At 42.0% G+C, this 14,464-nt stretch overlaps 1 protein-coding gene across 1 annotated transcript in view; it reads right to left on the reverse strand.

Moving 5' to 3' along the window:
- The window catches only part of LOC310858293 (slit homolog 1 protein-like), a gene marked incomplete at its 5' end in the record, with an annotated part of 114,817 nt that overhangs the window by 21,034 nt on the left and 79,319 nt on the right, over positions 1-14,464 (reverse strand). The window contains 5 exon segments of the mRNA XM_083764401.1: positions 671-795; positions 5,467-5,630; positions 8,079-8,150; positions 10,923-10,994; positions 12,333-12,404. Of these exon segments, the coding sequence (XP_083620527.1) occupies positions 671-795; positions 5,467-5,630; positions 8,079-8,150; positions 10,923-10,994; positions 12,333-12,404 (505 nt within the window).

The raw sequence follows: 14,464 nt of genomic DNA on the forward strand, positions 1-14,464 counted from the left end.
CGCACACGCACACGCACACGCACACGCACACACGCACACGCATACACACACACACACACACACACACACACACACACACACACACACACACACACACACACACACACACACACACACACACACACACACACACACACACACAGTATAGTGCGGTGTAGGTTTTTTTTGTGTGGTAATACTTACATACAGTATTGCTAGCTACATGATGCTACGCGCTACGATATTATGAACAATTTATTATTTCAAACAGAAATGTGTCAATATTTTTCACTCTTGGATTAGTAAATGTAGTAATCAATTCTTTGCACACTTTGTTAAATCAACTTACTAAAGTATATGTTCATTTGGGGGTGCATACTTAGTTTAGACTACTGGTTAGACATGGGTTAAGGTTAGGTTTAGGTGTGCTGCCCCGTGGGAGGTTAGGTTTAGGGTGAGGGTTTGAGATAGGTTGTAGTTGTAGGACTAATGACTGGTCTAACCAATGACTAGTCTAAACCAAAAACTGTCTAAACTAAGTACTGCACCCCCATTTTGATATTTGATCTTGTATTCAAATAGGGTATGGCAAAGTGAGCTGTGGCTTCAGCCTAAAAACACAATTTCTGACCATTTTAATAGACCAAAATAAACTAATAAAACTAACATGCAGACAGAACGTGCCGTTTACCGTGAAGCTGGGTTTACACACACAGGTGTAGAGTTGTGTGGGGTGGGCCTGGCAGAGCCCCTGGTTCTGGCACGGGTTGGAGACACAGGGGCTACACTTGGCCTGGACAGAGGCTTCCACTGGGCCTGGACACACACATGGACACACACACAATGGACACACTATTTACTATGGACACTCCACCGCTTTAATGTATACACACACACGTCATTTCAATCGAAGGCCATCAACGCATCATTCGTCATTTGTTTTCAGTGGTTTTACGACAGAGCAGGGGTTCTCAACCTTTTTGGCACGGGGACCCCCGGAAATGCTTTGGCAATGTCTCAGGACCCCCGTCCCGCCCCCAATATAAATTGACTGCTACAATAACCTTAATAATAGAGACAATACACACCATGAATAAATACTGAAACCAGATATAATCATTATGGAAGGTGTATGCGTGTACTATGTGTACCATGTAAACTCTTCATTTACATATTCCAGCTATTCAGTTGCTCGCGAGCGCCAGGGGATGTGTGACATGAAAAGGCTAATGGTGGTTGCTATGGTTTTATTTGAAATATATGAACATATTATATAAGTATATTAAGTATATGCAGACTATATGCCATATTCAGGTTCATATACTGTATGCATTATGTGGATATAGGAAATGTATGTCTCTATATAGCTATATAGAGACATACTTATAGAATAATATGTCACATATTATGTTGCACATATATATAAAATGTTCATATAACCAATAAATATCTGTTATTTACATGTGGGGGGTGCGCTAGCTAGGTTGGGAGGTAACAGAGGGTGCACGGCCAAAAAGGTTTGGGAAACGCAGTATAATCAGCGTGTGTGCCACGACCTCTGCCTCAGCTGCGGTTGCCGTTCAGTCTATTGGTTCCATGCAGGGTAAGTTTCCCATTGGCTTAGAGGCAGCTTAGAGACGAGGCAGCCAATCATGAAAAAGTGCCCACTATACGGTCGTTACTAGTAGGTAGTGGTGAATGTAGGCCAGGATGCTTTTCACGCACCTGGCAAAAAAAACAACCAAAAATATTTAAAAAAAAAATAAAACAACGCTCAAAATCGCTGCTAAGCGCTGCAATAGAAGATGTATTAACTCTGGCAGTTAGCGAGTTAAGACTGACAGACAGACAGACAGACAGACAGACAGACAGACAGCTTATTGTTCACAGTTACTTACGCAACCCAGTAAATGACACATACTAGAGTATCACAGTATAACTCCTAAGAGACAGAAATAGAAAGTATAAATTGACTGCGGAGCGCCGCATGCAGAGCAGATTAATGTGTCACCTACTGTAGACAGGGATACTGTACAACATTTATTTAGGTTATCTGTGCGCGGCTGTCTCTCCATGGGTCATTAATATGTCCGTACACTGGCATATTTTAGATTTTTGTTTTCACATAACATTATAACGTTCTTAATTTGGTCATTATAAGACCCAATTACTAAATGCCAGTCTCCAGGTTTTCTTGGGAATAATGTGTGACTCACTGATTAACATTAATGCAGAAATACATTTAAAATGTGAGCATTGGAATCTACATCATAGGCGCCCAGTGGTTCTTTATTTTCAAGGACTCTCAGAGTCACAGACCCTGAAGGTCTCTCAAACCACTTTCAGAACCACTGCACTATAGTACACATTTAGGACTAGTTTTGTATGCGTTTCTGAAATGCAGAACTTAAAGGACCACTTCACCACTTTTCAACCTATCTTCATATAATAGGTCCTCACTAATAATCATGATAAAATGGCACGATTCTTTTTCTACTCAGTCTGTGTCTCATAGGAGGGCTGTGGGCAGTTTTGAAACCGTCTTCCAGGCAGAATTAGGCAGATTTTTTTTTTAAACAAGAATTATTTTTACACAAATGTTTAGATTTTCATTATAGTGAGAACGATGGCTTCCATTTTCGCATTGCAACTTTTCAGGACTAGAAAGCCTGCAGTTTTTTATTAGCTTGTATTCCCCATCGATGATGTCACTGGAAGACGGTTTCTGAACTTCCCACAGCCCTCCTATGAGACACAGACCGAGTAGAAAAGAATTGCGCCATTTTTTCAAGATTATTAGTGAGGACCTATTACATATATGAAGATAGGTTGGAAAGTGGTGAAGTGGTCCTTTAAATAGGCAAATGTTTAAACATAGAGAAATGGAAGCGCTGCAGGGATCAGTTAGTGGCTCTTAGATGGGTGCTCTTTGGTAATGCAGGTAGAACCATAGACAAAAAAGGTATCTATTTTGGTCGAAACGCGTAGGTCCTGATAATGAATTGCCTTACTCATCAATAAACTATATGAATCTTTTTTTCACCAAAGTGCCTTGGATTCCTTTTTTCTTTGCAAGTCTGCAATTTACACCTTCAGGAAAATAAGCAGTACAACTTGAAGGAAAGATGCCTTTTTTGACTAAGGCAGATGTTTGATAAAAAAATGTCCATCACAACTAAGCCAAAGTCTTTGCGCTATACGTAACTGAGCAGCACTGTACACCAGTGGTTACAAGTACTGTAAAATGTTTAGGTCTTTTTATAATTTGCAATTTTCTGTACTTTTACTTCTACTCGACTATATCTCAGAGGCAAATATAGTACTTTTACTCCACTACCATTATTTGAAAACTTTAGTTACTGGCTCCCGGTTGCTGCCCACAAAGTACAAAACTCTGATGCAAAAACTTCAAAGCAACTAAAGGTATGGCACCCCCATATCTTCAAAGTCCGATCGGTCCCTATTATAAACCACCCGCGTTCAGATCAGCCAAAACAGGCAAGCTAGCAGAACATTCACTAAAACAAGCCGGGACAACGCTCCACACGTCCCAGACTCTGCTCCCTTCTGGCTCCAAAACTATGGGATTATAACTTCCCATTGCAATCAAAACTGCAGACTCAATCTTCCACCTTAGACTGTGAAAACTCACCTCTTTAGACTCCATCTTAGCCCATAGCACTTGCCCTAGCCTTGATGACCTTACAAAGTTACAGGTGTATGCAAAAGCTCAACTTACGTCATTTAGATAGCATTTTATGTAGACAGCACTATAGTGTATACTCATAGTTTGTATTGTAGTATTGATACTCGACGGATGTTAGGTTCTTAGCTTACTTATGATTCTTGATTACTAAAATGTATTTCATGTATTACCATGTGTTGTTCATGCTTACTGTAAATCGCGCTGGATTAAGCACGTATGCTAAATGCCTACATTGTAATTATAACCAATTCGGCCCCATATACATTTCGGCCATTTCAAAATAGTTGATCTACAACTTGCTAAGATTTGTTTTCGTTTTTGAGCGATGTCCATCCCTATGTACGTCCGTCCGTCCGTCTGTCCCTATGTATGTCCCTATGTTTAGAGTACCAGTAGGGGCAAAAGTGGCGCTGTTGTGCTAGAAACCGAAAGAGAGATAGAGAGAGATAGAGAGAGAGAGAGAGAGAGAGAGAGAGAGAGAGGTAGAGGGAGAGGGAGTGTGTTGTCTGCTAATTCCCCCACACAGTAACTCTGTCATTTCTAGACCGTTTCGGACGCGGGGCGTTCTACTAATTCTACTAATTTGATTTCTAATTTGAAGTACATTTTGATACCAATACTTATTTACTTTTTACTCAAGTATATTTTGAATTACGGCCATTTACTTTTTTAACCCAGTGCCAATTATCTAATGTAATCCTGGGCGCTACACTTCCTCTGCCAACCTGGGGGGGGCAGCGGACTGACCTCATGCCTCCTTCTATGCATGAGGAGTCCAAGCTGCTTCTTTACACCTGACAGAGGGGAAGTTCCCCGGCCGGACGTAGCGCGTGGAAGGGACACGTTATAGACCAGTTCCTTTCCCCTCCATCAGGCGCCCCAGCTTGTTAAAATGTCGTTTTTATGTGGACACGCCCACCAGTTCATTAAGTATGCCTGGTTTGCCTGGTGATGGGTGGTGATCCACCTGAACTTAAGCCGCACATCATTGACCACAGCTGTAGTTGTATGATAAAGGGGGAGGGGTTAGGGGAGGGGCTGATAATGTGATGTCACTATATTACTGATTTTTTCATTGGCCCGTTTGACTGTCAAGGGTTCAGCCTCCAGGAAGAAACCCTAAATACAAAGTGAATACACCATTGCACATAAAAACGACTCCAGGGTGTCTACTGAAGCACTGTCACCTCATAGACACATGAAAAACTGGAACAATACAAAAATTGTGGCACTCCATCTTTAACCCATTTAGGCCTGACGTCAAAAAGATGTCTTTTTAAAATGTATTTCTTTCTGAAAAATCATGTTTCTATATCTGTGGTGTTCAATATTTCATGTCAAGGACCCCAAAAAATGATATGTAATATGCCTCCGGCCCCCATCTGGAAATATGTTGTTCCACGGACCCCCCCCCATGAGGCAAAGATTTAAGTTAAAAACGTTATAAAAAAAATATATATATATTCCAAATTTGTGCCACATTTTCATGATTTCTCAAAAAATAGCAGACCTACAAGCTCGTAGCGCACCACTCGGTGGCGCGCTATGAGCTTGTAGATCTGCTATTTTTCAATAGCTAAATTATAGCAATAAGTATAACAATAATGTTTAAAACACCAAAAAGGGTCAAGTAAAAAAAACACCTTAGTGCTTTTTGGCTGTGCTCTAACCTGACGCTGCCAGATCCATGAAGCTTGCTACACACATTTGCTTCACAGTCTTGGGGAACATGGTTACTCAATACCGCCCCCATCTGGCAGAGTCAGGTTAGCTGTGCTCACCCAGACACTCGAACTTGTCTCCCGGCGTGGTGAGGAGCAGCTTGCCCTCCATGCCGCGTGGCCCGGTGCAGCGGGCGATGCCAGGCTCCTTGTACCCGCTCTTCACCCAGTCTGACAGCCAGCGCAGCCGACAGTCACAGTACAGAGGGTTGGCACCGATGGCCCTGCAGGGGATGTCGAACCAAACAGTATACACTCTGTTACGTCACAGAGATAGATAAATAGGCCTATACCAAGTTATTGTTTTGTTGTTCTATAGAGCGTCGCAGTCCCGCCACCCTTTCAGAACGACGAGTGGCCCAGGAAATGATTCTCCATTCCTTTTCTCCGTAGGCTTTTCAAAACGTAATTTATTTAAAGACCTTTTAAGCATCGTATGAAGCCAACTCGAGTCGTGACAAATCATGACAACAAACACAATATTTTGGACCAAACAAATAATTACTAAGAAGAAAAACAACAAAAAAAAGTGTTGTAACCTGCCGTTTTTTTTCTACTTTCTAATTCTTTGTTTGGTCCAAAACATTGTGTTTATTGTCATGATTTTTCACGACAAGAGTTGGCTTTGTCCGCGGCGTAAACGTCTTTAAATAAATACTTTCTGAAAAGTCTATGAGGAAAATGAACGGGGATTTCTTTTCCGGGTCTCTCGAGGGGGCGGGACTGCGACACTCTATTGGGAAAAACAAATGAATAGATACATACCGATATAAATTGCATGTGATTTCATATGTATTGTTGTAGTAAAATGTACATGCATGTACATTAATATATTGTTGTACTTCCATTTTTACTTTTGCCCTCCGCTTTTATGCCACGTACCCAGCACACACTCACAGATTGCCCATTGCCACTGGAGAAAATAGTACTTAAAAAACTTTAAAACTATACTTTTAAACTATAACTAAGAAGAAAAGGAAAAACAAGGGGGAAAAGGGAAGGAAGGAAGGAAGGAAGGAAGGAAGGATGGAAGAATGCAGCCATTTGGCTATTTATTGCATTTTCTGAATTGTTTTTAACGTCCACACGGTGGCGCTCTCACTCCTTAAAGCTCTCCCAAGGTGCTGCTATAGTTCTCTCTCTCTCATTCAGAAGATATGATGATGATACACACAACAGCACGCACGCACGCACGCGCACACACACACACACACACACACACACACACACACACACACATGAACAAAGGGGTGTCACGATTCGAGAAACCATTCGGTTAAAAAAAAATCACACCCGTGTGAACTGAGTGGTGCAACTCCCCTCCCCTCTCTCTCATTAGCAGGCAACAGTGCAGTACTATCACTCTCTCTCACGCTCTCCATTGGCCAGAGTGCGGATGAGCCATATCTAGCCGACAGTGTCTCTTGGATTGTTGCAGGGATACACACGCAGATTAGACACATACCAACGGACCGACATGCGGAAGCAACGGGCTTGCAGTTAGGTTTCTGGTTTAAGGACTTCAGTGTTTTGTACCATACTGTTGTATGAGTACAGAACAAAGAAGGTTTGCTTCTGCCATCTTTGTTGAAGAAGAGTCTGGGCAATTAAGATTTAAGGGCAGTCCATAGCCTACTGTTTCCGACCATCAAACTTTTGTCGGAAAGCTCCGGTACAACTACAACATGACGTCACTCGCAACTTCTGAAACGCATTCCTCCGAATTTTTGTTCTGAAAGCTGCACTCCCAGATGATGTGACTCTCCGAACTCTACTTCGGAGAAAAAATTAAAGTCTGATCTATCCGACGAAAAGTTTGGTGGTCGGAGACAGTATGGACTGCCCTAAAGTCTTACTAGAAGTACTAAAAGTTTCTCAATCTTATATTTAGATTTAGTCTGGCTTGATCTAGTCACCTCTGAGGTAGGTGTCTGGAGACAAATGATTAAAGTGTGATTACCTTTGAGGGGATTAAGTCCACCCGATCAAGCCCATTAGTGTCAACCTCAGACCATCAGATCATGGTCTGATTTTGAATCAAACAATCTTTGTGTTTCTGCTATTGTCCTGGCTCTGCTCTATAATTGAGAGCAATTTAGAGGTTTAGGATTCAATGGTTTGTTTACTACCCTGTTCCCTGTAATGGATTAGTATTGTTTAAGCCTTGTGGAAATGTGGTGTTTAATTTTAAAATCCACTGCTTCTCTGCATGCATATCTTCTTTCCCCCTCTGTCCAGATTTGATTAGATTCTAATCCACAAACTTCCAAGGCACTAATTCCGTGGGTCATGAAATGCTGTACAATTTAGGTTTAGGTTAGGGTTTGAGGTATTTTGTCGGTCTAATGGCAGTCGGGCCAATAGTATGTCTAAACTAGTTGTGTGCCTAATGGGATACTTACTGGCAGCAGCGGCTACTGAAGCCAAACTGCTGGAGGAGTGAGGAGCATTATTTGCACACTGACTTGTATCCACTTATGCAAATAAAGTAGCCACTTGGGTACTTGGCTCATGAATCGAGGGGAACACTTTCTCTAGCGTGCACACGCAACCACATGCGTGTGGGAAAAAACTGTGGGAATGATGGGGTGTTGCGTGAAGCGACCAGTGCACCCCTGTGTGTGTGTGTGTGTGTGTGTGTGTGTGTGTTTGTGCGTGCGTGCGTCACTCACAGGTGAGACAGAGAAGCCACATCGCTGAAGATGCCCTCATGCAGTTCAGAAATGTCATTGCCATGGAGAGATCTGAAAGAAGAATAGAATGAAACACTAAGTTAAGTTCTGGGTCAAAGTCTGGGGGATCAGAATGGCTTTTCACAGGCGCCATCAATGTACGTATTACAATCACATTCAATATCTTAAAGGTTTTATGACATTCATTTTCATTTCTTTTTCTTTTTTCTTTTAGGTTTTATGACCTCAATTACACCCAAAAAACCTGAACTTTGAACATTCAGTGGATTTTCTGTGGTCTGAAGTTTTCTTTGGGGTTTGGAAGCCTTTTGAGCTACAATGAAAACAGGCAAAACAGTGAAAACAGTGACATCTGCTGGCAAATCCCATTGACATATATGGGATTTGCAGGATCTTACATCACAAACTGCCGGCAAATCAGAGCACCTGTTTGAGCCAGAAAACCCCAGATCACAGAAAATCTACTGAATGTTAAAAGTTCATGTTTGTTGGGTGCAATTGAGATTAGAAAACCTAAAAAAAATAAGAACAATTCCAAAACCTTTTTTTTAATGTCACAATCCCTTTAAAGGTATGTTCAGTGATTTCACTTAATTCATTTTGACCTGAGATCAGATTAAAAAAATGTCTTCTACTTCCTGACAGTTTTCTGAAAAAGCTATGTTTCTATGTCAGTCGCTCTTCGATTTTTCAAAAATAGCAGACCTACGAGCTCGTAGCGCGCCACTCGGTGGCCCAGAATGGGTTAATTCAAATATCACTTTTTTTAACCACAAAATGAACTGCCCCCCTAGAGACTGGAAGCCCGTTTCAATTGAAACTGATGAAACATACAGTATAGCAAAGGCCTTCTATGAGTTCAACATAATACAAGGTCTGCACAACAGCATTACTCCTAAAAAAGTGTTTTTACTTTCAAATACAACAACGTGGTACAGTGGAACAACGTTTCGGGGTGGCCTTCCTCAGGTGAAGGCCAAGTGTGCCCTTATCGACGTTTTGCCTGTTATCTCTTCTATGGTACCAAACAATACAGCATGACAAAATCCAACGATAACAAAATATTCTTTAGCTTTGGGGTCTGCAAGGTTAAATCTCATCAAATGGTATAAATGATGGACCACCTCGATATGAAAAACCACAGATTTGTGTCCGACACCAGCGACGAAATTAATGTGCACAACCCACTTCTGAACTAATTATCAGCATGCATAATTATCAGTATAATTATCACTATTAGTATAATAGGCAATTATCGGTAGCGTACACTGTATATAATCAGAGTCAAACTGAAGTCTAAGAACAGAGTTCATAATATGACTTGACAATAGTGTCGGGCAGAAACCCTGTACTGGTATGTCCCTATTTCGTGTCGTTTTGTTTTTTTAAGCTTTTAAAACAAGTGAAGAGAGCCGATCTACAACTCGTATTATTGTACGAGCGTGTATGTAGATCAGTTATTTTCGCTATTTTGAGCTTGTGGATCTGATGCTTTTGTGTGACGCTGTAGTGTGACCAAGTAGGGCGTTAAGTTACGAAGAAACACTCACAGTTTGAATACAGAGATAAGAGGTTTTCTGCCCGACAACAGTGATTTACTATGAAAACCTGCATCTCCCGTCAGTTAGTCACGCCTCGGCGGTGGCTCAGGGGTAGAGTGGCCGGATGGACGGTAACCGGCAAGGTTGCCAGTTCGAACCCGGGCTCCCCCAGAGTTAGTGTCGAAGTGTCCTTGAGCAAGACACTGAACCCCTGATTGCTCCTGATGTGCTGGTTGGTGTGTGTGTGAATGGGTGAATGTAATGCACAATCTATGTAAGGCACCTTGGATAAAGGCGCTATATATAAATGCACCATTTACGCCTCCATATAAGGTCACGCCTCCATATATGGTCACGCCACCATAATATGGCCATCTCCATATTTGAAGATCATGACACTGACCTCATCTAACCCTGGATAACCATACATGGAGAAGACTGGATCATCACCTATAGATCTGCATATATGGAGCCGGCGCCAGCAACTCTACATCTGACCTCAAACCCTTAGATCTCCAAATATGGAGCTGACCTGGAGCTGATCCCTCGATCCCCACCCGTCCTTCCTGTTCTGACATTCCATATGTTGATCTGACCTCATCAAACCCTGTACACTCAAGACACGCTCCATATATGGCCAGTACAGAATTCATTCCGTATGTCGATCTGCCCCCCCCCCCATGCCAAAGCGCCAGCGCTCGCCCAGCAGTCTGCCGTCTGCCGAACACCAAGCCCCCCCAGTGAAGCTCTCCAACGTTGAGGCGCTCAGCCCTAGTGGTGAGAGTGGGGACTGCAGGCGGACCCGTGGAGTTATGACGAGCACCTGGGCTTTAACATTGAGCGCTCGTTTGCAACTTCCGCATTTTGGGACACCGAATTTTGGTGTCCGAATCGAGAGAAAAAAAGCGGAAGTAGAGACGGTTCTTCCGGTGCTTCAAAACGCCACTGAGCAACTTCCACTGAAATGATTAGTCTCTATCCTTTTAATACTCTATGGCCGACACCCAGGCGGATGCGTGCACGTGACCTCGCTCAGGGCGTCTTACTGGTATATATATATACTGGAGCTGATCCAGTGGGTTTTTTAATGGAGTATCGTCACCTTGTTGACGACAAGGAGCAACAAGCGCCGCTCACATAATTAAACAAAAGCAGTTGATTACTCCTGCGTGTGTGTGCGTGTGTGTGTGTGGGTGACGTGCGTGCATGGCGCGCACGTTTGTGTGTGTGTGGATACTAGTGCCTGTAGACGTGCATTTAGCTAGCGTGTGTGTGTGCTCACAGTAGTCGTAGAGAACGTAGGCCTCCCAGCGCCAGTGGAGGGATGCAGCGCAGAGCGTTGTAACTGAGGATGCTATAGTGCAGGGAGAGAACAGAAGAGTTAGCCACGCATGCACGCACACGCACACGCACACGCACACACACACACACACACACACACACACACACACACACACACACACACACACACACACACCCCACCTACACACGCTACAGCTGGCTCACTTCATTATACCGCATACCTGCTTAAACACACTTTAATTAATTCATATATATTCAGCGTGTAGTCATATTTATAGCTAGAAGACCGTACATTATTTTCAAATCATGCAGATATGTAGGGGCAGCATTTGTGTTATTATTTATCTTGGTTTGGCTCTTGACTCTTATACCCTTAGTGATTGTCAAAACATGTGCTCTGTTGAATTAATGTTTAATTGCCTAAATGTTTTACTGCACCTCTGTGCTGTCTTAGCTAATAAAGGGTTCAATCAAAACACCCTGAGAAGCACGTACTGCTCTTACCTGAAGTTCAGACAATATCAATAGAGGTGTAGCCACAACCTTTCATCAATTAAAAACCAATTATGTCGTTTTTCTAAAGTATTTTTTTTTAAAGGGCCAAGTAGTGAAATTAGCAGATCCCACCTGCTCGTAGCTTGTAGATCTGCTATTTTCAACTAGTTTGGATCGTGGTCTAACGTCTAATTTGGGAACCGGTGATCTATGCCAGTGGTTCCCAAACTTTTTCATGTCAAGGACCCCCAAATTGACACTAATTAGCCCGCGGACCCCCATTTGAAACGGCACTAGCAGTGATTCTCAACAATTTCAAGGACCCCCCATGCAGTTTGACATGCATATTAGTCTACAGACCCCATTTAATGGCATTTCTATCTCTGGGACCCCAATTTATATTGTAAAATCAATGTTAATTTAACTCTGAGTGTGTACAAAATGGAACCAAATAGATTCCATTTGTACACTCTCAGAGTTACAGACCCATAAAGGTCCATTTGGTTCCAAACTATCATTTAGCTGGGGATCTTGGGCCCCCTAGGGGCTACCTGTTCCATGGACACGTTTGAACTGTGGCACCGGATTAGGGCTGTCACGATTACAAGATTTAAGTTGACGATTCATTGTCAGACAAATAATTGCGATTTAATTGTGTTTTTTTTTGTCATTGTAAATTGGAGCATATAAATAAAAGTTATACATTTCTGTTTGGCATTTAGGCTTCGTAATTAAATATTACACGGGGAAGATAATGATAAATGACACGAACGCACAAAGAAAATTACTGTCTGAATTGTATACTTAAAATCTTAAAAATAGCGGGAATATTTCAGCTATTTTTATATTACGCAGGCGCGTGCGTGCGCACGTGCATGCGTGCGTGTGTACTCACAGTGTGGTGAGCTGGCTCATGTTATAGAAGGAGTCGTCAGACAAGGAACTGATTTTGTTGTTACTGAGGTCTCTGGGGATGCAAAGGGTTAACAACACTAATCAGCAGCACAACACTCAGAAACACGCAGGAGGAAAAGTGCAAAGAAAAGTGCAAAGAAAAGTGCCAAAGACATGAAGTGGAAAACTGCAGAGCTACATTTCCTATAACCATCTGTCCAGTATACACCAATAGTTAGGGCATTTTATCAGGTATTTGACCAATCTGGGAACTAAATCGTTACCAATAAATGTCTTCACCAATGTGTTTCTAAAGGTGTCTAATAACATGTACTAAAAATTTGAAATTCAACTCCTGTGGGAAATTGAGTTATTAGCATAATATGTGACCATACCCATAACATCCTATATAAAGAAAAAAAGTCCAAATTTCATCATTCTTTCAGTAGCATGTGACATATGAAACTAGGGGGTTTTCATGATTCTGAATCCATTCCAAGCATTCGTTTTGCACAAAAAACACTCCTTGGGAGGAAAACGGCCATAGCCGTCATCACAAACGTGATGAGGTCAGCACATTTGGTCTAATGGATATGGTCTAATTTAGCCCAAGGAGTGTTTTTTGTGCAAAACTAATCCTTGGAATGGATTCAGAATCATGAAAAACCCCTAGTTTCATATGTCACATGCTACTTAAAGAATGATGACATTTTGACTTATATAGGATGTTATGGGTATGGTCACATATTATGCTAATAACTCAATTTCCCACAGGAGTTGAATTTCAAACTTTTAGTACATGTTATTAGACACATTTAGAAACACATTGGTGAAGAAATTTCTTGGTAACGATTTAGTTCCCAGATTTTCATAGATTTCTCTTACACATACTTCCCACTCACAGAGATTTAAAAAACATGACACAAAAAAAACTCCCATATCTGCCGGGCGGAGTACAACAATGTGCAAACACATGCAGCGAGATTTGTGCGCTGCCGTGATAGGACAACGACGTTATCGAGTGCAACAGAACCACCCTAAAGACTAATCATCGTGTGTATTCCTGCACTATAGCATGCATTGAGTGATCTCGGTATACATTGAAATTGATTAATTGGAGATTCTGACATTCAATTGTATACAGTGTACTGTACATGCATTTTTGTTTTGATTGTATTGTTCGAGTTTTTGCTTTGGCAATGACATGTAAACGTACGTTTTCTCATGCCAATATAAATTAATTGAATTTTGTGTTGGTGTAATGCAGTCTTCAACGCCCCCCCCCCCCCCCCCCCCCCCCCCCCCCCCCTGTTGAAGACCCCTGGTCTAATGCAGCACAAGTCATTAGAAGCGTCATTGGACCTTCGACTAGCCTCGAGCCAATTAGAAGGTCTAGAGCACCCCCTGGTGGCCAAAATGTGGGTGCACACACTAAAGATAATGCTGTTGACAAAGATTACATTAGACACCATCATCAAACACACAGTACAGTACAGTACAGTACAGTACAGTACAGTACAGTACAGTACAGTACAGTACAGTACAGTACAGTACAGTACAGTACAGTACAGTACAGTACAGTACAGTACAGTACAGTACAGTACAGTAGGGGTTCTCAACCCGTGGGTCGCTACCCCTCGGGGGGTCGCCAAATTATTCTTGGGGGTCCCCAAATTATAAAAGAAATAAAAAATAATCTTTTTGAATGGCTGGAAAGTGGAAATGAAAGGTTTACATATAGTACACATAGTACATGCATACACCTTCCCTAATGATTATATCTGGGTTCAGTATTTATTTATGGTGTATTGTCTCTATTGTTAAGGTTATTGTAGCAGTACATTTATATTGGGGGTCGGGAGGGGGTCCAGAGACATTGCCAAAGCATTTCCGGGGGTCCCCAGGCCAAAAAGGTTGAGAACCACTGCAGTACAGTACAGTACAGTACAGTACAGTACAGTACAGTACAGTACAGTACAGTACAGTACAGTACAGTACAGTACAGTACAGTACAGGTTGTACTTTCAGTAACAGTGGTTCTCAAATATGTTCATGTCTAGGACCCCCCTACTTGACATGGATATGGCCGCAGACCTCCAAATTTGAAAAGATTTTGTGCACTGTGAGCTTGTA

This window comes from Protomyctophum parallelum (genome assembly GCF_964188405.1).
Source record: "Protomyctophum parallelum genome assembly, chromosome: 5".
NCBI classification, from domain to species: domain Eukaryota; kingdom Metazoa; phylum Chordata; class Actinopteri; order Myctophiformes; family Myctophidae; genus Protomyctophum; species Protomyctophum parallelum.